General features: G+C 35.3%; 1 protein-coding gene across 2 annotated transcripts; it reads left to right on the top strand.

The window, feature by feature from the left end:
• The first annotated feature begins 220 nt into the window (after nt 1-220).
• Nucleotides 221-25,625, top strand: LOC140790955 (eupatolide synthase-like). 2 transcript variants are annotated; one of them, XM_073141277.1, is made up of 8 exons: nt 301-734; nt 4,067-4,266; nt 4,695-4,818; nt 4,915-5,339; nt 9,164-9,314; nt 14,111-14,254; nt 15,309-15,475; nt 25,169-25,625. In XM_073141277.1, the coding sequence occupies exons 1-8, from the start codon at nt 398-400 to the stop codon at nt 25,277-25,279; spliced, it is 1,659 nt and encodes a 552-aa protein (XP_072997378.1). In that variant the 5' UTR covers nt 301-397; the 3' UTR covers nt 25,280-25,625. The 2 variants fall into 2 exon arrangements, with proteins under 2 accessions (XP_072997377.1, XP_072997378.1); XM_073141276.1 differs by having other exon boundaries at nt 221-734; nt 4,695-5,339.

Here is a 25,625-nt window from a genome sequence, read left to right on the forward strand (position 1 = left end):
CTTGACTTTCTTTCTCTCTTCTATCTGTAATCTGTCATCTTTACTCTTAATAAAAGTTTAGTTGGGAGTTAGTGCTCTTCTATTTTAAAGAAAAGAAAAAGAAAAAGAAGGAGAGAAAGAAATAAAAAAGAAAAGAAGAGGGCAGGATAACATTAAATTCAGAGAGTCGGAACAGTAGACTAGCCGATACAGAGCCGCACACGCATGTTCTCTCCTCCACAAGTAAAACTATCAAGCTTCTAATCCTCTCTATTATTGTTATCTTCCACGTACCTATTCAATAACTCCCCCACCAATGTCCCCAACCAACTCACCGGGTAGTTGATTTTCATAAATCATAATTCAATAATATATCTCTTCCCCGAAAAGACCACTCCTAATTCCCGCACCGCCACTAATGCGATCGGATCTCATGGCTGCCATGGCCATGGAAGCTTGTGATGCCGCAGTTCCCTACACGCTTCTAGGGTTTCTTCTCCGCCGCGGCGAGGCTGCGGTTTTGTGCTCTGATTTCGATCCGAGCTGGTCTCGATTCATGAGATATTACTACGAGAGGGGGACGAATGCTTTGCTTTGGATCGCCCTCATCTGTGTCACCTTTCTCCTTTTCGGGAAGCTAGTGAGGATTGTTATGTTTTGGGTCAAGGGGAACCGGATCCCTGGGCCGCCTTGTTCGTCCTTTTTTGGATGCTCGAATCTCGCGGTTGCTCTCGGATCTGGAGCTAATCTCACAAGTATGCGCGTTTGCTTGATTTACAGTTTCGATTCTAAATGAAATTAGATAACATCTTTTAACATTTTCCTATAATTCTCAACTTTGAGTTGATGTTTTGGTTCTCGGAATAGTTACTGTAGTGGCACTGTAGCTTTACTGAAATTTTGGATTGCGTTTTCTTGAGAAAAGGTGGTTTTTTTTACTGGTTTTAGATTGAGTCCGGCGAGGAGGAGTAGTTGCTCATGGGTTATGCTTCACCTTAAAGACCCTACTCCCGTATTAACAAATCTCCCATAATAGTTCTTTGAGGGGCACATTTTAGACAGTTGCTAGAATAAGGCTCACCTTTGGATATCTAACAGAGGAATTTAGAAACAGAAAAATATATATTAAAAACGATGATAACTAAATCTGTAAGAAAAGATGATGGCATCATCTTATACAGGGGATGCCTTCAGATCTCTCTGAAGGTTCAAAACTAGCCTCAGAGCCTCTGGATAAGAAGCCACAAAATTGAGATGTTCTGTAGGATTTGGCTCCTTGATTGATGAAACCAAATTTGAGAGTAAAAAGTCAAGAGAAAAAATAAAGGAAAAAAAGTGATGAAAGGGTTCTTCTTCCATCTTGTCCTTTTCTCCCTCTTTGTTATCCATCTTTCCCACTCATGTGCTGTTGTGTCGTACATGTTTGGGTTGGGTCAGGTTTGAGTTTGGGTCACCCTTACACTAACAAAAGTATGACCCTTATATTAAATGATTCACTTATTACTGACATCAATGTTGTAACCCGTTTAATAATGTGTACCACATTTATATGGTCTGATTAAGTAGGTCAAGCTAGGTTCTGTTATGGCATTAATTTAGCAGGTTAAATGAGTTAGAATTATACAGGTTATGTGGATTAAACGGGTTAAAACTACTCGACCCATCTAACGTAGACAAATTGGTCCATGTACAACCCAAACTCGATTTTGTCGAACCAAATCCGTTAAAAGCCTTTGGGATGGTCGATTATAGTATCAGCTCAATATTGCCATCCCAGTTGTTATTGCAGTATAGCAGCCAATGATAGCAAAGAGGGAGAGTGGAGAGGAGAGATTATCGCCCCTTTTCTCCTGTTGTTGGACTGCCACACTTTTAGCGAAATGCATGGCTCAATATAAGTGAATAGGCAATGTCCATCTGGGTCACTGGAGTGATAGAATAGTGGATTGTGTGAATGGAAATTCACAAACTATTTTTGGTAGCTATATCTACATGTACAGAAGTTGAATGATGTTAGTGACTTACTAGATTTCATACATATTTGCTGCCTTGTTCATTTTCACACACAATCACATCACTCCATTTTCTTCAAGTATGGTATGCTATTATGGACTTATAATATATGCGACTATTTTCAATTTAGCAGAGTACTTTCAAAATGGTGTAATTAAAATAAACTGATTAGCAGGTGGAGATTTGGAAGGATAAATGGTTGATTGTTAGAACACTTCATTAGTTGAGATGGATGAGAATAATCAGGGAAGCCTATAGTTGAAGGATCAAAGTAAATTCGCAATTTATTGTTTGACAATGTAATTAGATCCTGGAACGTTGGAAATAAAAGTGTATTCGTGAAAGATATTTTTGACTATATAATTGTTTGTGCTGACTTGGTCGAAGGTTCAAAGAACACACCTTTGTTGTCGAAGATAGGATGAAGAATGAGATCTCAAGTGAAAGGAGCGGAGAGGACATTAGTTGTAGATATTGCAACATATGATGCGCGTAATGAGTTGAGGAATCAAGATAATAGAAGATGAGAGCAACTACATCAACCAAGCCTTTAGTCCCTTCTCTCAACTATTTTGGGTTGTGTAGAAGATGAGAGAATCAATGATTTTCATGGTAGTAAAAGCCCCCATATGATCTGGCATATGCCACCTAGTAGTAACACTATAAGTACCAATAGGCAACCCCATATTGCTCGATATATGACCTTCCTATGGACTAGCATCAACAATTCATCCCATTAGGAGAAATGTATTTTATACGAACTGGGGTAGTGGATATGTGGAATGTGGTGTTGAAAACTTCTATTTTCTCAATGAAGTGTAGGGATCATGGATCCCAAAATCAATCAATCCCGAGTCGGATCAGCCATAAATAATCTCAATTTGAACTTGAAACTAGTCACCAGATTGATTTTGGCCATATCGGCCAAAACTAAATTTTATAAGATTCAGGTCAAATCTAAAATGTATCTAACCTAGGAGATATTAGTAATTAATGTCCTCAACTACTTTTTTTTCAAATTTTTAGTTTTTACCTTCTATCTCTCACACAACTCTCCTCCCATCCTCACACTTTACTGAACTCATTTGGTGGCTATTTGATGAGCCCCTTCGGCTACTCTGCACTTTGGTGAATTCGGATGAGTTTTTTTTTCTTTCTCACCCACTTTTTTACTTCTCTTTTCTAATTGCTATAGAACAATAGTGTAGAGCGCACTAGTAATTTATGAGTATAAAAGTTTGTCAAATGCAAGTCGGAATTCATTATAATTTTGAGTGAGTTTTTTCTTTAGTTTTTAGGCTTCATATGTAACAAAATTTTATTTTCTTATTTTTCTGTTATTTTTTATAAACTTTTAGAACATTTTCTATAATTGAAATAGTATTTAGAATCTTACGTAATAAGAAATAGTCCGATATGATGCGAACAGACGATACAACTGATACAGCCTGTACGTATCATTTTTTTTAAAACCCGATCCGAATCCCGATACTGAGTTTCAGAATCTTGGTAGGGACGATGATATGGTTATAAACTTAACTACCTAATGGACCTCGGCATTGAAAGGTTGTCCTACTTATGTAAAAATTGCTATTTGATCAATTTTCTAAGAATATTAAAACCTAATGTTTATGTACATAATGAAATATAACAGTGAAAGCTAAACCTGCTTTTAGACAAATTTTCCATGATGTGCATCTACTTTTCTTTCTCAAGCTAGGCCAGAAACTAACACAAGATTCTGTAATTTCTACTTTCCTAGTCAAATGATATCTTCTGTTTCACTGCTTGAAACTCTTTGAAACTTTTAGCAAATTAAGTGATGAGGTTTTCTGCATAAATCTCTGGATGTCCATTTATGTTTGAAAGTCAAGACTCAAGAGATTTCTGTTTCACTGCTTGAAATTCTTTAAAAGTTTAGCAAATTAAGAGATGAGGTTTTCTGCTTTAACCTCTGGATGCCCATTTATGTTTGGAAGTCAAGACTCGAGATTCTAAGTTATTATGCATATGTCAAAATCCTCTTTCTGAGTAGCTGATCATATTTACTACTTGAACTTCTTAAATTTGACAGGCTACTTGTCAAAGTTGCATGAGAAGTATGGACCTGTAGTCAGATTATGGCTTGGACCTTCACAGCTTCTTGTATCAGTGAAAGATGTTGCTTTAATCAAAGAGATGCTTATAAAGGCTCAAGATAAATTGCCATTAACTGGAAGGACATATAGCTTGGCTTTTGGGAGGTTGAGCCTTTTTGTTTCCTCTTTTGAGAAGGTATCCAGTTCTATATGGCAACAAAGTCATGTAGATCTTTTATTCAGTAGTGTGCTTTTCTAGTATTATGCCCTCTTTCGTCATGACACAGTAATCATTATTATTTCAATATAGTAATCCATCTTGCATTTTGCATCGGGAAGTAATTTATATCAAGTTTTCCCATTTGTGTGTCATTTTATAACTTCTAATATATAGCATCTTGCAAGTCTCTTTTTGTTTTAGTGGCCTTTTATTTTCACACATTCATAGCTAAAGTATTATCTTACGTTGTTATCTTGTAAACCATGATATTGAAATTTTGAAATAACTAAATATTTATGGTAAAGTAGCATAAGTTTTAGGAGATGGAGTATATCATAACTTCTTCGCTCGTTAACATGTGCAAAGTGTGCTTAAGTTGCTTGTATTTGGTGGACTATTTTCAGGTTAAAAAGAGGAGAGAATCTTTAGCAGAATACATGAATGGAAAGTTTGCGGAGAGAGCAAACAGAAGTCCCCAGAAGATTATAGATATTGTCATGGAAAGGATTGATTCTCTCATGGAAAAAGGTTTCCTTGATTCCAGATCTTTTTCACAACATATGGCATTTTACATACTTGGAGTGACACTTTTTGGTGAAGCATTTCTCGATTGGTCTGATGCAGCTACTTATGAAGAGCTTCTTATGATAGTCGCAAAGGACGGCTGCTTCTGGGCCTCTTATAAAGTACCGCCCTTTTGGAAAAGAGGATATTGGAGGTACCAGTCCTTGTGCGGTAGGTTGAAACATTTAACCAAGGACATTGTGCAACGGTCCAGGTGCAAGTATAACTCAGTTGGCCAAAATGGTCAATGTTCATGTGAGAAAACTGAAGGAATTAAAAAGAAGGTTGGGAGAGAAGCTGCTGTTTTGTTTGATAATACGCTGTTGGACAACTTTTTTGACAGGGAGATTGAAGGATCTCTTTGTTTAAAAGAGGAATCACTTGGAAACATCCTGGCCTTGATGTTTCATGGATGTCTAACAACTGCTAGTTTGATTGATAGCATTTTGACTAGGCTCGTATTGCGTCCTAAATTACAAAACCAGGTAAAGAGTTCGTTCTTTGAAATTTTTGTTTTAAATTGATTCTTATGTTCTTCTTGTGCTTGATTTCTGAAAATGAAAAACTTTTATGGCTCTTCCTGGTTGCTATGGATTATGGAATGACACATTATCAAAATAACTATATATTCTCTTCTATCTTTGGTATACTTGTTCTTTTATATGTTTAAATGGATTATTTTTCCTTTAAATGATAATTTTTCTGTCAACTTAAGCTATTCAGAATCTAACGATCACCACTGTTTCTGTGATAAGTAGTGTTCAAAATTATCTGCTGTAAGCTGGGAAAGTATATTGGTTAACATCTACTATGGAACATGAAAGATGTTCTTCATAATTCAACGCACTTGATAAATAACAAACCATCATTTTAAGTATGTATAGGTAAATATATTCTGAAATACCAATCTGAATTGTGAACCTAGTTATTGTTCATGTTGGTAAGTTTTGATGGTCCTCAGTGAGGAAAAATCAAAGTTATGGATGGTTCTGTTTCATTATTTTCAATTTGTGATGCTATCTCTAATTCTGTCATAGAGCATTTGGTCATGCATTACATGTCATAATATTCTTTTGACAACTGACTTGAGTGTTTCATTTGAGGATAGATTGATAAGGTTCTTAAGTCCTCATCTTATTTTCATTTCTTTGGTTCGTAATTATTTTTTCTATTTCTCTATACTTCTTCATAGCGGTTGAGATTTTGTTTGCTTGTCAATACTGCTACCATTGATAGAAGAAAATATCTAGTTTGATCTTTTAAATGTGATAACTTTTCCTTTGCTTACTTTGTATTTATACAATGAATGTTTTGTTAAATTCAAAGTCTTGTTTGATGTTAACCTTAGCCTGTGAAGCATGGATACAAATACAGGGATACGATAAATTTTTAAAAGTAGGATACGGATATGACATGGATACGCTAATAAATAAATAAATAATATATATTTGATTTGTTGTCAACCAATATAAGATATGGTAAAAAATGATTATCCCATAAATAATAAGATAAAAGGAAAGAAAGCTATATATTTAATATCTGCATGCCTAAAACTTTAGAATAGTATTATAATAGAAACTGATATGAAACTTAAAATGTTAGTGAAGCATTAAAACCTAATTTAACTATTTAGTGTCACGACCAAAAAATTGGAATTATGACCGGCCATATACCTCAATGCACTTGAGATACATGAAGCCTTAACTAATACTTTTCTAAGACCCAAAATAACAAGAATTTAATTATGATCAGCTAACACCAATAAATATAATCCAATAATAAAGAAACACTAATATCATCGATAATGTGTCACCAATCAAACTAAAATAACATATAGTTTAGAATAAAATGTCTAATATGATTGATGGACAAAATAGTAAAATCATAAGTGGAGGTTAGGTCTCGATACATTTCGCTCAGTCGCCACGTGGATCAGCACCTAAAATATCAAGAGGGAACCCATGAGCTAACAACTATAGCTCAGTGAGTGGAATCTACTCAAAAGCCAAATAAATCTAAATCTATAACATAACTTTAATAAATACAAGTCCAATAATATAAAATGAGAATCTTATTAAGCTTGCTTATGATAACAATAATAATAACAGTACAAGTAATAATAGAGTAAATCATATCTCATAACATGGTTCGCATCAATATGCTGAATTTCTTTCAATATTCATAATAATGTCATATGTCTCAACTTGGGACTGTTCCTGAGGATCCATATCAATTATAAGTCACCTCGATATGCACTCGGGTTTTTTCCTTATAGTTAATCTAGTTAGGGTCACCAGGGGGTGTCACTATGTGATAAATTCACCCTATCTTTTTCACTAACTATAGAGAAAGATTAGAGTCACCTCAGGGAGATTTCTAATCTAGCTTGGGACTATTCTCTAAGTATGCCAGTCACCTAAACGGATCATATGCTGATTAGGTCGATCATAGAAATGACTATATACGCTAAGTATAGCAATGCATTGGGTCTTATATTTTGCACCCGAAACATAATAATGCACAGAAAAAATATAATAATGTATTTGCACAATGAATTATACATGATTTGATAAAAAAAACACAAAATACAAGACGAGTAAATAAAATAAATACGTAAGTGAATCCACTCACCTATGTCTAAATGAAACGACTGAAATTTTTAGTCCATGGGTTAAGAAAAATTACCACATTTAATAAATAAATAAATAAATAATATATTTTAATTTAACTAATATCATGATTTTTAAAATTTAAAACTAATTAAATTATTTAAATGGGCTTGTTTAAGCCCAAATGATTGGGCTGGGCTATGGTTGGTGGCCCACCAAAATCCACTAAATAGTTTGGGCTTAAGGCCCAAGCTCAATATTATTCATAGGCTAGGCTGCAGTTGGCCCGCAGCCTACCCAATAATCCATTTAAATGGATTGGGCTAAAGGCCCAGTCTCACTAATTTAAAAGGGTCGGGTCGGGTCGGGTCGGGTCTTTTGGATTCGAAATCCAAACCCGAACCCAAATAACATAAATAAGTTGGCTCCGGTCGAAACTGAGTCCATCCCCGCTTCCTTCCTTAAGGGGATTGACAACCAGAGAGAGAGAGAGAGAGAGAGAGAGAGAGAGAGAGACGATTGGAGTCAACTTCATGGCCGAGTGGTGGTCTGCAATTGCTCCGGCGGTTTGATCCCACGTCGTGACCTTGACGGCAAAGAAGGAAGAAGGTTCCTCCCCTAGAGAGGATTTTCAGGTTGATTTATAGAGAAGAATCTAAATCCAAAACTCGCAGTTGCTCCATCGCGTGTCGGTGAGGGAGAGAGAGAAAGGTGCACACGTGCAGTGCACATAAGCTCTAAGAGATTTTTTTTTTGGTTCTTACAATTAGTCTACTATTAATTTAGATCTTTAAATAGGTTTCAAGTTATATGTTTAATTCATTATCAAATAAGAATCTAAATCCAAAACTCGGGGCTGCTTCGTCGCGTGCCGATGAGGGAGAGAGAGAAAGGTGCGCACAAGCAACGCACATGCGCTGCAAGAGTTTTTTTTTTTGGTTCTTACAATTAGTCTACAACTAATTTAGATATTTAAATAGGTTTCAAATTATATGTTTAATTCATTATCAAATAAACAAAGCCTTAAAGTATCGTGAAGGATTCGACAATCGTATATATACATATAAAGTATATGTTTTATATTATCTTTTAACATAAAAAGAAAAAGGAAAAAGGACTGGATGATCAAAAAATGTATCAAAGTCGTATCCCGCCATATCGGAGCCATATCCTGCCGTATCAGAAAATTAAAATTAATCTTTTTAATTTGGATACTCCTCCGGTCGTATCCGATACGTATTGGTGCCGTATTAGTATCCGATACGTATCGAGCCATATCAGTGCCGTATTAGTATCCAATACGTATCGAGCCATATCGGTGACGTATTAGTATCTGATACGTATCAAATATCGGTACGGAGGGGCAAACGAAGTATCCGTGCTTTATAGACCTTAGCTGATCAACTGATATGTTTCATTTACTATTCTTCAACATATTCCTGACCACATACTTGGCTAAATGTTTAATATCTATCTAGATCTTGTGTGATTAGATTTCTATTTCTCAGATTTCTCTTGACTTTTAGGATATCTTTATATTTGAATAATTATGACTTTTATTTGATATACCATTAGCTATAATTCAATTGAATTGGTGTCAGCAGCTTGGATTCAATTGTTTTCAACATGACATAACATCTGAAACATACGCATAGTAATTGATTTCTAACATATGCTTCTTTTGCCTTTACTTGTTCCAGCTATACTCGGAGATTATTGCTGTGCGGGAAGAAACATGCAAGCTGGACAAAGACAGTGTGCAAAATATGCAATTTCTGTTGGCTACTGTTTATGAATCTGCTCGCCTTTTGCCAGCTGGACCATTTCTTCAGAGATGCTCTTTGACACATGGTGTGTAATATATCCATCCTATCATCTTTTCTTCCAATGTATTGAAAGGTAGCTGTGGGTAGCGGGCAGTCACCCCACCACTTAGCGCCTAGAAGGCGGGCGCTAATGCGGTATAGCATTTTAATATATAAAAAAGAAAATATAATTATATATGATATATATTATATATTAATATAGCATTATAAACTTTTTAATAGTAATTTACAACCATAACAATATATATGACAACTTATCCCATCATTTCTCCTCTCTATATTAGAAGTTTATAACTCACAATGCCTTGAAAAGAGAAATGTTGGGTTCCCAAAGCAGATAGAGAGAAAATGAAAAATGGAGAAATGAGTTCCTAACGCGGAAAGAAACTCCTCTCTACATTGAGAACCCATATCACTTTGAAAAGAGAAGTAGTGGATTCCCAAAGTAGAGAGAGAAAGAGAAGAACAAGAAAAAGAAGAAAAAGAAGAGGAGGAATGGTGGCTCGCCTGCCATTAGTTGGCCGCCTAGCTGGCTCGGCGCCATGCCATGGCAGCCGACAAGGCCACCTTAAAAAACCATGTTTCATAGACGGGACTAATGAATTCTTAGTATAGCTACTGATAGTGTGATGCATCTTTAATGCCTATCTGACTTTTCTTAAAGCAAGTCTCTTATATTATGTTTTGTTGAAGTTTAACTAATAAAGATATTATTAACGAAAGATTGTGAGTACTTTCTACATATAATCCTGCACAAGCCCATGAGAAGATGCTATTGAATTAATCAAACTTCCATAAGGCTTACATGTTTAGCTGCACTTCGTAGATAGTAGAAACATTGCTTTTTCAGATACAAATATTTATCAACAACAAGGGTCTCTCTTGTTTGAGAGTTAAGTGCTTGGGCTGCTTCTAGATTTTTTGCCATCAGTGATGATCTGAGAATCCATTAAAAAATGTTAAAGGGTAATTTCTCATCTTCACGTGCCCATTGGCAAGAACTAACTTTAGCCCCTATTTAGTCCCTTGATAGACCTCCTATATGTGAATAGAGGGAGCTGAGATTTATGAATAGCAACAAACCACAGTCATATATAGAGACGAGAAATTACAAGTCTCATTTCTTAAGCCCCATTTTTAGGTACATGGCCAACATGGTGCCCTACAATTTGAAATTTATTATAAATATCATTACTCTCATATGCTAATTGGCAATTATGAATCTTTAGTAATATGTTTGAAACTTTGAATAATATATATGTCTACATTCATTTAATTATTTGTATATATAGAGGTCCCCGTAGGACTGTTAAACCACTAACATCATAAATATTTTTTTTCAAACCATACATAATTGAGAAAACTTATTTAGCCCAAAAATAGTCAAGAAAAATTAATAGGGACACTAATAGTCAATGTTTTGAAAATCAAAGCATTCTCCTCATAGGCAAGGGTGGACCTAGGGTGCGCCCCACATAGTGGATATCCAGTCTATTATGTGGTTTCTCAAAAGGTGGAGTAAACAGGTAGCTAGCACAGGAGGATTAAGAGGTAGTACAAGTACCATTAATAAGGTGTACATGTAGTGAGGAAAAAATTGTGTCGCTAACCCTAAAATCTCAATTCTAAGCTGTTGCCTCGTGAGAAATTTATGCGCATATCTCTGCCACTTCTTCTAGGTACTTTCCCATAATTTCTTTCGATGTTGGGGGCTTAATCCCTAACTTGTGCTTTTGCAATATGCTGATGCTTCGGAAATAAGTATTTCTTGCAGCAGACAATGTTATATGATTAAAATGAAACCTTGTATACTAGATCCACCCATGATTGGAGATTTGGATTTGAAAGATCGTGGGGAGATAGAATTCCTAGAATGACTAAGTTTAGAGATAGGAAAATAAAAAATCCTAAGTCAAAGTCAAAAACCAAACCTGAATTGGTTTAGGAAAACCGAATCTTACTAGGTTTACAAAACCGAATAAGAATTGAACTTTAAAAACCAGAATCGAGTAGGAGATGGAAAACCAAAAGCTATAACTACGAAAACTAAAGTCAAGTCGGCGAGCGATAAACTAAGAGTAGAAGGTGGAAAGCTGAATACGAATACGAATAGGAAAAGTAAAGCATGACAAATATACCACGACATGTTTTTTTTAACATGGAAAATTTCTCATATAGAGTGGAAAAAATCACGGACCCACTTAAACCTAATTGGTCTTATTTCATTAAGCAATAGATAAAAAACTTACTTACAATCTTTGTCGATACTTCAATGCTTGAGTGTTTAAGTAATCAATTGAATACAAAATGCGTGATTAACTATCCTTGTGAGAAAGATTGCTTTCTTTTGATAAGCACACCCAAGCGACGGATCAATCCACTAATACAATTGTGTCGATGGTGATTGGTGTCGACGGATGTTTTAGCTCCTTCCAATGCTACTAGATCATCCTTAACTGTAGGTTTATAGCTCAACAATCAGACTTTGTGAGATAATTAGAGAACTCCTCTAAGATGAGAGTAGAATTCCTAGAATTCTCCTTATAATTGGTGATTAAACCTCTAACTATGGGTTCCCTAAATAGAGGATAAGATCATTCTTGATTCGTGCTGGAATAAGCCACTAAAGGACTTTCAAAACTATTTCTGATTTTGAACTTTCTTTTGCTATCTTGCACATGCCATCTAAATGTCGCTTAAGTTTCTTTTAAGTGATGCGTTCTAACGGTTTGGATGCCTTTACTCCCATCCAAACAAGATCTTGAAACTCTTTTTTTTTCTGAATTCAATTCTGCATCAATTGACTGGAAATCTTCACTCATTCTGACTCTCCATAAGTTATGTGACTTGATCATATACTTGAATCTAATTTGTACAACCCAATCAAATATGTAATTTTGTCCACGAATTTACTATTACAACAAATATTGCCCTTACAGGGTCCATGTCATCTCCCTTCTTTATCATACTCATCAAATTCGGGGTAACCAGCCTCCCATCTATCATGATCAATCTTTCTTTTGCTTTGTAATTTTTTTGACCACCTAGACACTGTTTTAATGGACTTTTGTTGCATCTATGTCTCTTGTGGCACTTTTTTAGCACTTTTGGGAATCCACCAAATAAATTCTTCTTCAAATGACTGACCTGTCTACCCTTTCCAATTATTTGATGATATCATGAGCTATACAGTGGGATGACTGCCGGCATACTGCGGGTGCCTTTCAAAAGTTAAACATTGTTGATAATTAGGGTAACTAACTTGATAAATTCTGAAAATGGGTAGGAATTTACCAAAGTTTGATTGTGGTCAGAATCACCTTATTGAACCTGGAAAAGACTAGAAATATATGTTCAAACCATTATTAAATGGACCAGAATTGTTGGGCAACTTCTATGTTGGAATCCATGTTTTATCAGCTTAATCAGTGATAGTTTACTTGGTGAACTTAATTAACTAAGGTTATTTGTGGACCCTAGGGAGCAAGGGACCTACAATAGCTTGATAAATTCTAAAATTATGAAAATGCCCCTTTACAGTCAAGGGAGCATTTTGAATGATCTGAAAAGCCTCCCTAGCTCCTCAGTCTTTCATTCTTCTTCCCAGCTTGTCAGTTTTGTCTCAAAAATAGAGGTTCGTATGGAGATGCAGGTTTGGAGGCTTGTGCTGGTGGTTTGCGCTATGGAGGCTTGTGGTAAGCATGGAGATTTGCAAGCATAACATATCTTATGTGGTTGCAGTCTCACAGGGTAGAGGTTCACACATGCTCGCATGGATGAAGTTTGCACATTAGAGTTGGTCCATCCATTGGAGAAAAGTTTCTAGTATGAGAGATTCTTGTTTAGAGATTTTGGTTTCATGAGATTTTGTGTGTGTGTGTGAATGTATGTGGAGACTTGTACTCTTGGTTTTGTTTTGGACTGGATCTAGTGATTGATTTGGTTGTTCTTAGTGGTTTTTTCCTAAGAGGTTTTCCACATAAACCTTGTGTCTTTTTTTCTCTTCATTTCTTTTATGGTTTGATCCCATCTCACTATATCTAGCTAAGAACAACAAAAATAGAGGGGAGGGAAATTGAGAAACAATCTCAATGTTTCTGAAAGGAAAAGAATCCCATTTTTGCTGGAGCTAAACATGCAGCTCAGTCTGTAATCGGGATTACTGATAATATTTTCTCTCAAGCTTAGTTCTGTTACTTTCCTTTGACCAGGGACAAATGTTATCCTGAGTTAATTTTTAGTTTTTAGGGGAAGTTTGGAACTATTATTCCCAAATAAAATGGAGCAATAAGCACTTTTTATCCTCTTTAAATCCCTACTTTACCCATCATCTAGTCCCATAGTTAAGAATCTGTTTGGTACAAACTGCAGGAATAAGCAGCAATGAACTCTCAATATTCTGCTTTCAAACCTGGCCTATACATTTATTAACTGTCAGGTAGATAAACAGATAGTTTTTTTTTTTAGTTTGTCAGTCATGTGGGTCGCTGTAATAAAATTTGTTGGAATCTGATATTTTGGGGAATGTTTTACACCTTCGTCACATTTGCCTAATCTAGACAAGAAAAAAGGCCTCTTTGTTTTGTTGGATGTTCTAAGCTTCTGACTAGAAATTTCATCATTTTTGGCAATTTCTTTGGAGCTGTTTCCTTTTACCTGATTCTTTATCTCTGTTCATGCTGTAAAGTCCTTAGTTCTCTTTCTTGTCTTTCTTGTTATACATACAACTTCTTATAGCAATGGATTTTATGCAGTCATTCATTATTATTATTTCCTTATTTCCAGATCTTATCCTTGAATTATATTTTTCCTCTTCTGCAGATTTGAGTTTGAAATCTAGTATAACTATACCGTCAGGAGCAGTTATTGTTGTTCCATTGCAGCTGGTTCAATTGGACAATTCTATTTGGGGTGAGGATGCTTGCGAGTTTAATCCTCATCGTTTTCTGTCAAACTCAACCAAAGGTATTTTTTTCATTTGAATTTTCTTTGTTATGATGTAACAATAGTGTTAACCTGGAACACTAATTCCGCTTCAGTTTAGCTTCCTTATATTTGTTAGTGTTAGTCAAAAAATTCTTTCATTCCCATTCCATGTCAAAGGAAAAATATGTTTCACATATTCATTGGATGCTTGGCTCCTCATATGCAAGCATACTTTACAACATCTAACAAAAGGCTTGTTGTGGAATATTTTGCTGCCTTTAGTGAACATATTTGCATTTACTTTTTGACTGATGTGTTTAAATGTTATTTTTGGTTTGCCATCACAAAGGCATGGATTGCTACATTATTTGTTTTGCATTGGTGTTGTTATGGCACTAAATTAGAGGTTTTCAACTAGAACAAAAGGACCATTTAAACATCTTTAGCCATTTAGTTGTTATTACTAATGCTTGCCCATCAAAGGATCATGGATTGCACTGAAATCAAGGTTTTCAACTAGCAGAACAGAAAGGACCTCATATGAATATCTTCTTGGCCAATTACCACTAGTTTCTAAAGAGAACTAAAGATTTTCATTTAGCTCAATGGAAGTTAGTGTCTTTTCGACCATGGCGTACAGTTTGATTGCTTCGATCTGTCGTTAGTAGTCTGTTATCTCTAATAGGTAAAGTAGCTTAGCTCAATTTCTTCATTTCTTGCATGTAGTCAATAATATATAGTTATATACTATAAAGTTGGGTTAAACACTTAAAATAGAATTACTTACTATTCATCATGTTTTTAAAATAGAACTCGTGATGTGTTTATTTGGACAATTCTATTTGGGGTTAAACACTTAGAATATAATTACTTACTCTTCAGGTTTCTTGCCAACATCAGTCTGATGTTGATGTGTCTTCTTCATCAATCCAACCCATGATGTTAGTGCTTAATTATTTTGTTGTATGTGAAGTGAAGTTTATTTTCATTAGAAACATATTATGATGAGATTTCTCCTTTAGAATCTATTACATTTGTTCATATAAAATGACTCAAATCATTAATGCTTTGCTGTTTTTCTTCTTGTCTTTAGGAACATCAGAGGTATACAATGACTCTAGTGGAGGTCCGTTCATAATTCACTCAAATAAAACCGCAACATTTCTTCCTTTTGGGTCTGGCAGTCGAACTTGCATTGGACAGAAGTTTGCAATTCTTGAAATTTCAGCACTATTTGCATCTTTACTCCAGAACTATGAGGTTAGTTACTGAATTCAAGATTGAACTTATAACCATTACTCGTTTTACAGATCTCTATCCCAATAATGCTTTGTATTTATCTCTGTGTATTTGTGCTACCTTGACATGGATTGATAAGCATTGGGCATTGGTTGATAATTTTGTTATAGAAAGATATGCATGAATTTCAGCAAACAGTACCAAGGCCTTGAGATTTATGTTATCAGACAGTTCAGTACATGTTATGTATCTATTTAGACACTAGACACTAATTCAATATAGGAAGTGTCATGCTTTAGAGTTGTTGCACGTTGAATCAACACTGTTTGTTTAGCACAACCTTAAAGGTGAAGATAGAGCAACAATATTTTCTTTTACACTCATTTTTTGCAATGTAGAATATGATTTCAACTGTGGTATCAACCCCGCTTCCTTCCTTTTCACCTTGCACTTTCCAAAAGGACACAAGTAGCAAGCTGAGGGCTATCTAATTCATGTGTCCTCCAGTTTTCAATGAACTTTAGTAAGATGAACCAAACTCCATATATGCCTGTAAAATTTAACTACATGACTCCAATTCTGTCAATAGGCTTAAATAAAATGAACCAAACTTCGTATGTTCAAGCCTATAAAATTCGACTACTTGGCTCCAAATCTATCCACAGGACTAGTTGAAGAATATCAAACCAAGCAAGAATGGCCATTGCGTTCGATTTTAGCTTTTGTACCTGAGACTAGTGTTGGACAATGCTATCTGTTGTGCTCATGTCAACCTTGACCTTGGGCCGCCCCCCTCCCCTCCTCTCTCTCTCTCTCTCTCTCTCTCTCTCTCTCTCTCTCTCTCTCTCGCGCGCGCACACAGATACTACTTCCAACTTCCAGATCAGTAAGACCCCAAGGATCCTTGTGAAAACCTCCTGAAAGATGCGACATTTGTCCTTGTCCTTGCAGCATTAAATTTTCTCCAAAATTGTCTACTTGCACGTCACCACTCGCCTTCTGAAGAAAAAATAAAATTTCCTCTTCCTCTTGACCTACTTTAGTCTACTAAAGTTGGACCTGATTCTATCACAAATAATCATAAGCATATTTACCAAACAAATGGACACAAGCACATGAAATTAAACAATTGATCTAGTTAGATTACTTGATCAATTATTCAATCAACTAGCAGTATGCGTAGAGTCCACCTTTTGCCTATTTGCAAATGAAGGGGAAAATGTAAAGCCTACCATTAAGGCAGCCCAAGCAAGACTTGCTATATCCATGCTAATTTTGTCTCCTTTTTTAATGAACAAAGGAATGATTTCATTATTGATCAATAATCCTAATGGATTTAATGGCTAGTCATAAAGAAATTAGTACATTATTGATTAATAATAATAGTGGTTTCAGATTTTCAATGGCATCGAGTCAAAATAGTATTCTGACTTAAAATCTATTGATTATCCAATTTAGTGAATTTACTCCTAACAAACTTGTAATAGGATTTCTCTCGTGCACAAGCACATACAATTGCTCACACACAGAGATAGACATATATGCAGAATTGTAGATAGAAACATAGCGGTCCTCATATTTACCAAATAAACGGACACAAGCATGTGTAACACATTGTGAATCAAGGATTGCCATCCAGATCAACAATATAGTGGTACTCATATTTAGCTCACAAATAGACACAAGCATGTGTAATACACTGTGAATCACACAATTTATCATGCCAACCAACACTTGCGCCATGCTGACCGACATTTGTTGTGCCGATAGCAAGGTTCTTAGTATCGGGATCGGGATCGACATCGGTCGTTCGGAAAAACGATATAGTCGGTCGCTCGTATGGGATCAAACTATTTATTAATTATATGAAATTCTAAATATTATTTAAAAATGCAGAAATTTTTTTAAAAATTTAGAAATAATGAGAGGAAAATAAGAAAATAAAAATTACTCAAATATAAAGCCTAAAAACTTAAAAAATGTGTTATCTTAAAATTCAAAATTTTAATGAACATCGAGCTATTAAAATATCGAGCTCTTTCCCCTCCTCGCTCTCAAAATTTAAAACTTCCCTCCTCTCTCTCTCTCTCTCTCTCTCTCTCTCTCTCTCTCAGGCTCTCAGCAACTGGTGTTGATGCTTCACTATAACAGCAACAGTAGAGATCATCAGATCTATTCGGTGTAGGAAGAGAAAGAGAGGGAATGAAAGGAATTTACAACTAAAAAAATGATAAAAGAACTCATCCGAGGTCGCTGGAGGTCAAGGTCGTCGGATCTTCGTTGGAGAATGTCACTGGAGGTCGAGGTCGCCGGTGGAAGAAGTGAGAAAGAAGAGAGAAAGAGAAAAAGAAAAGAGAGAGAAAAGAAAGAGGCAGGTGGTGGGGGGGGTTCGAGTTGGATACCACCCGTTCTGGCCAGTTTCAAGCGGGATCGGCCGTATCCGAAACGAATCAGGTATCGGCCAATATCCCAGCCAAAACCAGCCAAGCGGCTTGTTTCGGTAAGGATCGGGATAGCTTACCGACACCTGGTAGAAAGTTTATCGAAGACACTCTTTGGTAATAAGGCGTGCCGACCAACACGCATGCGTGCCCCATCCATGTCGAGCCTCGTTTTGCTTGCATCAGGCAATTCGGGCACACAATGTGAAGCAACACCCATTATGTGCTGCCGGAAACCTATTAACTTATGGCAGCATTGATGCGAGCAATTGGGGTACAATGTCCAGTAGCACCATTATGGGCCGCTGGAAACCCATTAACTTATGGCAGCACATTTCATAAATAGAGAATGGTTTGAAGAGAAGAAGGGGAGAAAAAGAGGAGATCGAGGAGGAATTTAGGATTTTTTTTTTTCTTCAAATGCCATCAAAAGGTATAATTTCCTTTTATTGGGCATAGCATTGAGACCCATTATGTGGGCCTGAAGTCCATTAACTTATGGCAGCACTTTTCCAAATAGAGAATAGGAGGAAGAGAAGAAAAGGAGATCAAGGAGGGATTTAGGATTTTTTTTTTTTACTTCAAATCCCATCCAAAGATATCTCTTTGGTATTTCCTTTCTTTTACACTTTAGAAATCAAATTGGTGTGTATAAATGATTGTTCTAGACTAATTTTGCTAGATTTGACATTTGGAAGTCATTCTACATCAAGCATTTTGGTGCTAGTTTTATAAAAAAAAAAATTCTTTGGAGAAATTTGATTTCCTCCAAATTTTAAAAAATATAAAGTTAATATGTCAAATTTATTTTTGGTGTAGGAACATGTTAGAATAATTTATGTCTGTTCCTCCCTGTAATTCTACATTTGACTAGGTATTTACTAATATTTTAGTTTTTAATTACTAAACTATTGTAAAGTGTCTTTGATCCTCCCTGTAATTCTACATTTGACTAGGTATTTACTCATATTTTAGTTTTTAATTATTGAACTATTGTTAATTTATGAATATATTCAATACTTCAATCATATCATATGTTGAATTACATTTCTACTTGATTATTGCAATATTTTTAACAAAATATATCATTTACAACATTATTTTGGGGATAAAAGACTCAAATGCACACTTTAATACATATGTTAGAACCTAAAATATGTAGTAAAAAAAATCTAAAAACGAATTAGATGTGTGCTAGTGTCTTAATGGCACACTGGGGCATACCGAGACGGCACAAGATACATCAATTGTCACGTGTCATGCCAACATAGTATCGACATAGCATGTGCTATTGGCACGACAATTCTTGCCTTGAATGTTTTTCTTTCTTTAATGAGAACGTCCTTGTTAGCTAGTAGAGACTACAAAGTATAGTACCTCTGCATGGCTAATGGATCACTTAGTACTTTTACCAAGTTATAAGCAAACCCTCAACCATGGTTTGTAGGATTGGCCGATCCCAATCCAGACCCATTCTAAACTCTCTCTCCTCTTTCTCTCACTCTTCTTCTTCTCTCTCTCTCTCTATCTCTTTCTCTCTCTTTTTTTTTCTCCTTACCATATAGCCATTATTTTTCCTATGGAGAGATCTAGTTTCGGCAAACTCCGGCGACACAGATCGAACTCTGATGAATTCCGGTATGTAATTTTTTAATTTATTTCTTTATTTCTCTTAGTTTTTTTCATTGCTTCCACTCTCTATCTCCTTTTCTTTTCTTTCCTTCTTCACTACACCATAATCTTCATTCTTTTATTTGGTTTTCTTTCACTCGCTCTCTCTCTAATCTCTTGTTTTCAGTTTTCACTGTACTATTGTTTTTCTTTCTTTATTTTCTTATTTTTTGTTATTATTTCTAAATTTTTAGAAATTTGTCTACATTTTAAAATAATATTTAGAAATCTCATAATTAAAAAAAGTTTGATTCAATCCAGGTGATTGATACGCCGATATGGCCAATCCGGCCGATATGTATCATTTTCTCGAAAGACTGATCCCGATCCGAATTTTTGAACATTGCCCTTAACTTTGTGCCAATTGCACCATAATTTTTTTTTTTAATTAGTAAGGTGATTTGCAACAAAAGCACACTTTAATTTTTATGTTGTACGCAAGGTTCCAAGTATCGGGATCGGGATCGGGATCGGGATCGGTATCGGCCGTCCCGAAAAACGATATGTATCGGCCGTATCGGCCGTTCGTATCGGATCGGACTATTTTTTAATTATATAAAATTCTAAATATTATTTAAAAATACAGAAAAATGCAGAAAATTTTAGAAAAAATGACAAAATAAGAAAACAAAAATTACTCACATATGAAGTCTAAAAACTAAAAAAAATGTATTAACTTACTCAAAATTTAAAACTTTGTTGAATATCGAGCTAGTTCTCGTAAATTTCTATAGTCTTCATCATCATAATCACCATAAGTTTGTAAATATTGATGTCTGGGACCTGATGCTCCAAAAAGTGATTTCATCATATTAGTCATTGTATGGATCTTGTTATGTGACTTGCGTTTGAGGAGGATAATAACCAGCATTTAGATCTTGTGCCTGAGAATACTGAGGATACTGAGGATAATAACTAGCATATAGATCTTGTGATGGCTCCAAACAATAAATACTCGATGTACCATAATCATAGGAACCAAAATGCATCTCATGACGACGTCGCTGATATGTATATATATCCTCAGTTTCTCTGTCTTCACTCCTTATGCCTCCTTGACTTTTCTCAACAAATGTAGATAGAACGATCTCACCACCATATGTATCATCAGGACTATGACTAGTACTAGTAGATATATTATCTCTCGCTGCTAAATGACTCGTACCAGATCAATACAATGTGCAGCACATGGCGTCCAATATAAATGAGGTCTTTTAATCATCAGTAAATTTCCAGCAGCTTTATAATTTGCCCCATTATCAGTAACCACTTGGACTACTCTTTTTTCACCGATTTCTTGTACCACCTCATCTATCAACTGACAAATATAATCTGTATTTTTGAAATGAGCAGTAGCATCCACAGACTTCAAAAATATTGTCCCCATGCTAGAGTACACTAAGAAATTAATTATATTTCTTTTGTTTTTTGTACTCCACCCATCATACATCAGTGTACAACCAAATTCATCCCAATACCGTTTAAATGTCTCAATATAAGTATGAAGTTCATCTACCTCTGAGTCAAGATATTTAGTAGCAATATCATTTGAACTAGGAGGGGGAACACCAGACCCTACTGATTGTATAGCATCCACCATAGTGTGATAACAAAGGCTATCAGCTACATTGAAAGGAATATGGTTGTAGAAGAAAAATTTAGAGATAGCTCTACTAATGTGTTTCTTTGCATTTTTAATTCCTTTGAGAGCTGTCTTGATGGAAGTCTGTGTACGACCCCTTTTATCTGAAGATATGTATCCATTGGTCCAATATTTTCAGACTTTGTTGTAACACCAGGAGTCCTATGGGTAGAACTGCTGCTCCCATATTCTTTTTCTCCTCGTATATTAACTGATCTAGCCACCAGTGCTTCTTCTCATCTCTTCCTCTTCTCTATACATATTTCTGTTCTTTTTTATTGCCCTCCTCATCTGTCTCTCCTCCTCATCCTCCTCACTTTGCTCACTGCCATCATCATCAATGTGTACAGGATTATGCATCAATTCTTCACGAATCATTGACTCTTTTGTTGTGCAGATTGTTTATCCTTCTTTTTGCCAATTAAATGAGCCAATATCTGCTTTCTAACTTCCAAAGACACTTGAGTGCAAGCTACTATATTTTCTTGTCTTCCAGCTAAATGTTCTTTCAAACGGCTGACACCACCACTCATTTCCTTTCCATACCAGCTGCATTTAACGCGTCTTTTATCTTGCCCAATAGTGTTGCAATGTTGCCATCCAATGTCGGTATCATATGACTTCTCTTTTGGAGCTATTGATATTTTATCTCTGCAACTAAAAAACATAAATCAAAATCAAAATAAAATATAAAATAATTTAAAATTTATGAGGCATAACTGCATAAGCAGCACCGGGTGCTGCTGCAGCAGAGAAGCTACTGCTGCTTTGCTTTTGCTGCTGTGCTGGCAGAGAAGTCTCTGCTGCAGCAGCAGCAGAGCAACAGTGCGCTGCTGCAGCAGCATTGCTGCTACAGGTGCAGCTGCTGCACAATGGAAAAAAAAATACTGAAAAAAACTTACCCAAGGTCGCCGGAGATCGAGGTCGTCGGAGAACGTCGCCGGAGGTCGACGTCATCGGAGAGACGGAGATCTACTCACTACTCAGTCGTCGGTGAGAAAGAGAGTAAGAGATCCGTGAGAAAGAGAGAAAGAAAAAAAAGAGAGAAAGAGAGGAAAAGAGAGAAAGAGAGAGAGAAAAGGGAGAGAGGCAGGTGGGGGGTAGGGACATCAATTATTGATGTCCCCCGGGTCGGATCCGACCCGTTCCCTTCCGTTTCGGTCGGGATCGGCCGAAACTAGGAACCTTGGTTGTACGAGAGGCTCAATTTTTCCTTTTCTATTCATAGTAGGATTTTTTTACTATTTTCTTCCTAAGCTGTCCTCAACCCATATGAAAAAAAGAGAGTTGTACAAGTCATTTATCAGCTGTATTAATTGCATCTTACACTCAATTGGACATGCTAGAATTCTATAAGAATATGGAATTCTCTTCTCTTTCATCCAACCAAAGGGAACAATTGATTATGCATGCAAGTACTCTATATTAGTTAAAAAATTCTAAACTTACTTTCTTCGGCCAAAGTGGAAAATACAATAATTCTGGAAAAGTTATTACTCTTCATAATTATTATTTGTAGTTCGTAGATATTACTATTTGTAGTTTGCAAATATTACTCTTTGTAGTTCACAATTATTATTCTTATAGTTCACAATTATTACTCTTATAGCTCATAGTTATTACTCTTAATAGTTTGTAGTTACTACTCTTATAGTTTGCAATTATGACTCTTTATTATAGCTTGCAATTATTATTTTTCTTGGTATGAACATAATTCTTTTTTTTTTACATAATTCACAGTTATTTATGTAATTCATAGTTATTTTACATATTAAGTAAATACATATGAGGGAGAACAAACATTTATTATTATCCACATCTTCCTAAGGCAAAAGTGATAGAATAATACATTTTACAAAAAAAAAAAGACTGATTACTTTGCAAAACATAATTAGTAATTATTTTATGTAAGGAATAATTCTACTTAGACCCCCCCCCCCCCTGAATTATCATTGTTTTTCACATACACTCTCTTAACTTTTCTATTACCTACATACACCTTTTAAACTAAAAACAAATTTGGATTAGGTGTATGTGGTAAAAAAAATTTAGGGAGTGTATGTAGAAAATGGCAATAGTTTAGGGGGTTTAAGTGAAATTATTTTTTTATGTAATTCATAATTTTTTATATATTACATAAATATATGTAAGGGAGAGCAAGCATTTATTACGGCCTATGTTTTTTTAAGGTAAATTTGATAAAATAGTACAATTCATAAAAAATATCAGACTGTATTAAATGCATAATAGACTTCTTTCCTCATCTCAATGCACACTTTGTTGTTTATTCACCACTCAATAAGGATAAAGTTGGAAGATAAATGAAAAATAGCCTGACATGCAAAGAAAGCGTAAAGTGGGTCAGCCAAAATTGAAAAATGAAGTGTTTTCATTGCAAATCATCCTATTGGTAATGAACATCCCTTATTTCCCCACATAAAGTGCAAAAGGACAATGCATATCAATTACCAGTCTATTGGTACCATCTTTTCACTGCGAAGCAGTTTGCTATTTGACAGCAAGACTAGTTATTTCCACAAAAATCAATATATGCTATCTTATACTTAGTGAGGTTGCAACTATTTCATGGATTCAATGTTTGGATAGTCTTCATATTTAGCAGAATGTACTTAAAGACTAGAAATTAAAATATAGTTACTTGATGGATGGGCACTCATGGAACATTTGACATACTTGCTTCTTGTTAACTGTCTTCTAAAGCTGTTTTAATTTATTTATCTACATCAGAGTTCTATTTAATTTTATTAAGGCCTTACCAGATTGCTTTTATGGTAAGTTGGTAACTAAAGGCCTGAATAGACCTTGCTTTAATCTCCTTATACTATCTGATTACATTTGTGATCATATTGTATAGTTGTTTCAAGAAGCCTCCCATGCCCAAGGTTTTTTATAAACAAACAGAAGGTGGTGTGACCTAGAGATCATCATCCCCCCACCCCTGATGAAAAGTCAGACCAGATCATATTCACAATGAAACCTCCTTTACAAACAAAACTGAAACTGCCAGAAGATTTTATTGTTATTGGAGCTATAAAAGAAACTTTGGCAGGAAAAGAAAATCAAAATCAGGTGCTTATTAAAACTTAGTTGCCCAGATTGCAGTTTTCCATGATAGTCAAATAGTTGGGCATAGTCCAATTTACCATGCTGCCTATCTAACTATGCTTACTGCTATCAACTGTACTGAATCATCATAACAAGTCTAAAAAGATTTCTATAAGAAAGTTCTATAAAAAATCTTTTACTCCTCAGGAGTGATATTGAAATATTCCACAAAGGAGTTTCTATCTTTAACTGGATCTAGTTATTCATCCTGACTCCTTATTGGTTGTTTTTATTGCTTCTTTTTTTTTTCTTATTGAGGAAGGGAAGGGTAATTACTTTTCTCCCATTTCAATTACATTGCTTAAAAGGGAGACAAATTCTTGACCTTTTAATTGTGAAAGGTGTAAGATATTTTTGGGATCAATTGTTATATAAGATCTAGAAAACCACAAGGGTTAGAGTCATATCTATATTGGATCTCCAATTGATCCCGGAAGGCTGAAAGGAAGTAGGTCTTCCTCTCATTCTATCTTTACAACCGGTCTCTCTCAATGGGCCAAGCAATTATAGTATTGCGGTGGAGAAAGACCTAGCTCATTTATACCAAACCAATGGGCTTATATTGGATTCAAAAATGACCTATACTTAGCTGCTTAACCATATCAACTTGTAAGATGCTTGTAAGCCCAATAAGAGATACTTAACAATATGGCTTAGCCTGTGTGTCTCAAGAACAATTTATTTTAATCGATTTTACAGATTCACATTTAAATCAATTATTGGGAACTTAATTTTGTAAAAATTTTAACAAATGGGTCTCTTCCACTAGGTTGACCTGTGTTTTGAGTTATTTTCTCGTCCTATTAGAATGTAACATGAAATTTAAATCTGCAGATAAGACTTCAGCCAGGTCTTACCATGAAACGAGAGCCAACAATGGTTGATTGTGTTCATGAGCTTCTTCCAAACCCAAAGATTGTCTTCATGAAAAGAAGGGTAGCATAAATGTGGACTAATAAGAACTTGCATTATTTTTTACTTGTCTCATCAACAAGGATATGAAGTATAACCTATTGTCTGTAAGCTTGCTGGAAAGTGGAAGAAAAGCATTGTACCAGGTGATCCTTTTTTCCTCCTAGTTTTTAACAGCCCCAGTGATCTTTTGTCAGATCTATTTTTAGAAGTCGGAACTCAGAAGCACTTGTGAGCTGTTAATTCAATGGAGATGTTTACATAGCTGCTGGTTTTCCTGCGTTCCAGAGGCGCTGCTTGTAAGTAAATGTAACCTAGTGTCTTAACTTTGATCAAGCATGTTATATTATAAAAAAGTCCCTTTGTTGTGTTGTTGCTA

This window comes from Typha latifolia, chromosome 6, assembly GCF_019914945.1.
Source record: "Typha latifolia isolate L0001 chromosome 6, TyphaL0001v2, whole genome shotgun sequence".
In the NCBI taxonomy this organism is placed as follows: domain Eukaryota; kingdom Viridiplantae; phylum Streptophyta; class Magnoliopsida; order Poales; family Typhaceae; genus Typha; species Typha latifolia.

Bases quoted from the DNA above. Each gene is read 5' to 3' on its own strand.
- LOC140790955 (XM_073141276.1), top strand. From the start codon at position 398: ATGCGATCGGATCTCATGGCTGCCATGGCCATGGAAGCTTGTGATGCC. The intron at 4,267-4,694 runs GTATCCAGTTCT...GACTATTTTCAG, and splicing joins TTGTTTCCTCTTTTGAGAAG to GTTAAAAAGAGGAGAGAATC. The intron at 15,476-25,168 runs GTTAGTTACTGA...TTAAATCTGCAG, and splicing joins CTTTACTCCAGAACTATGAG to ATAAGACTTCAGCCAGGTCT.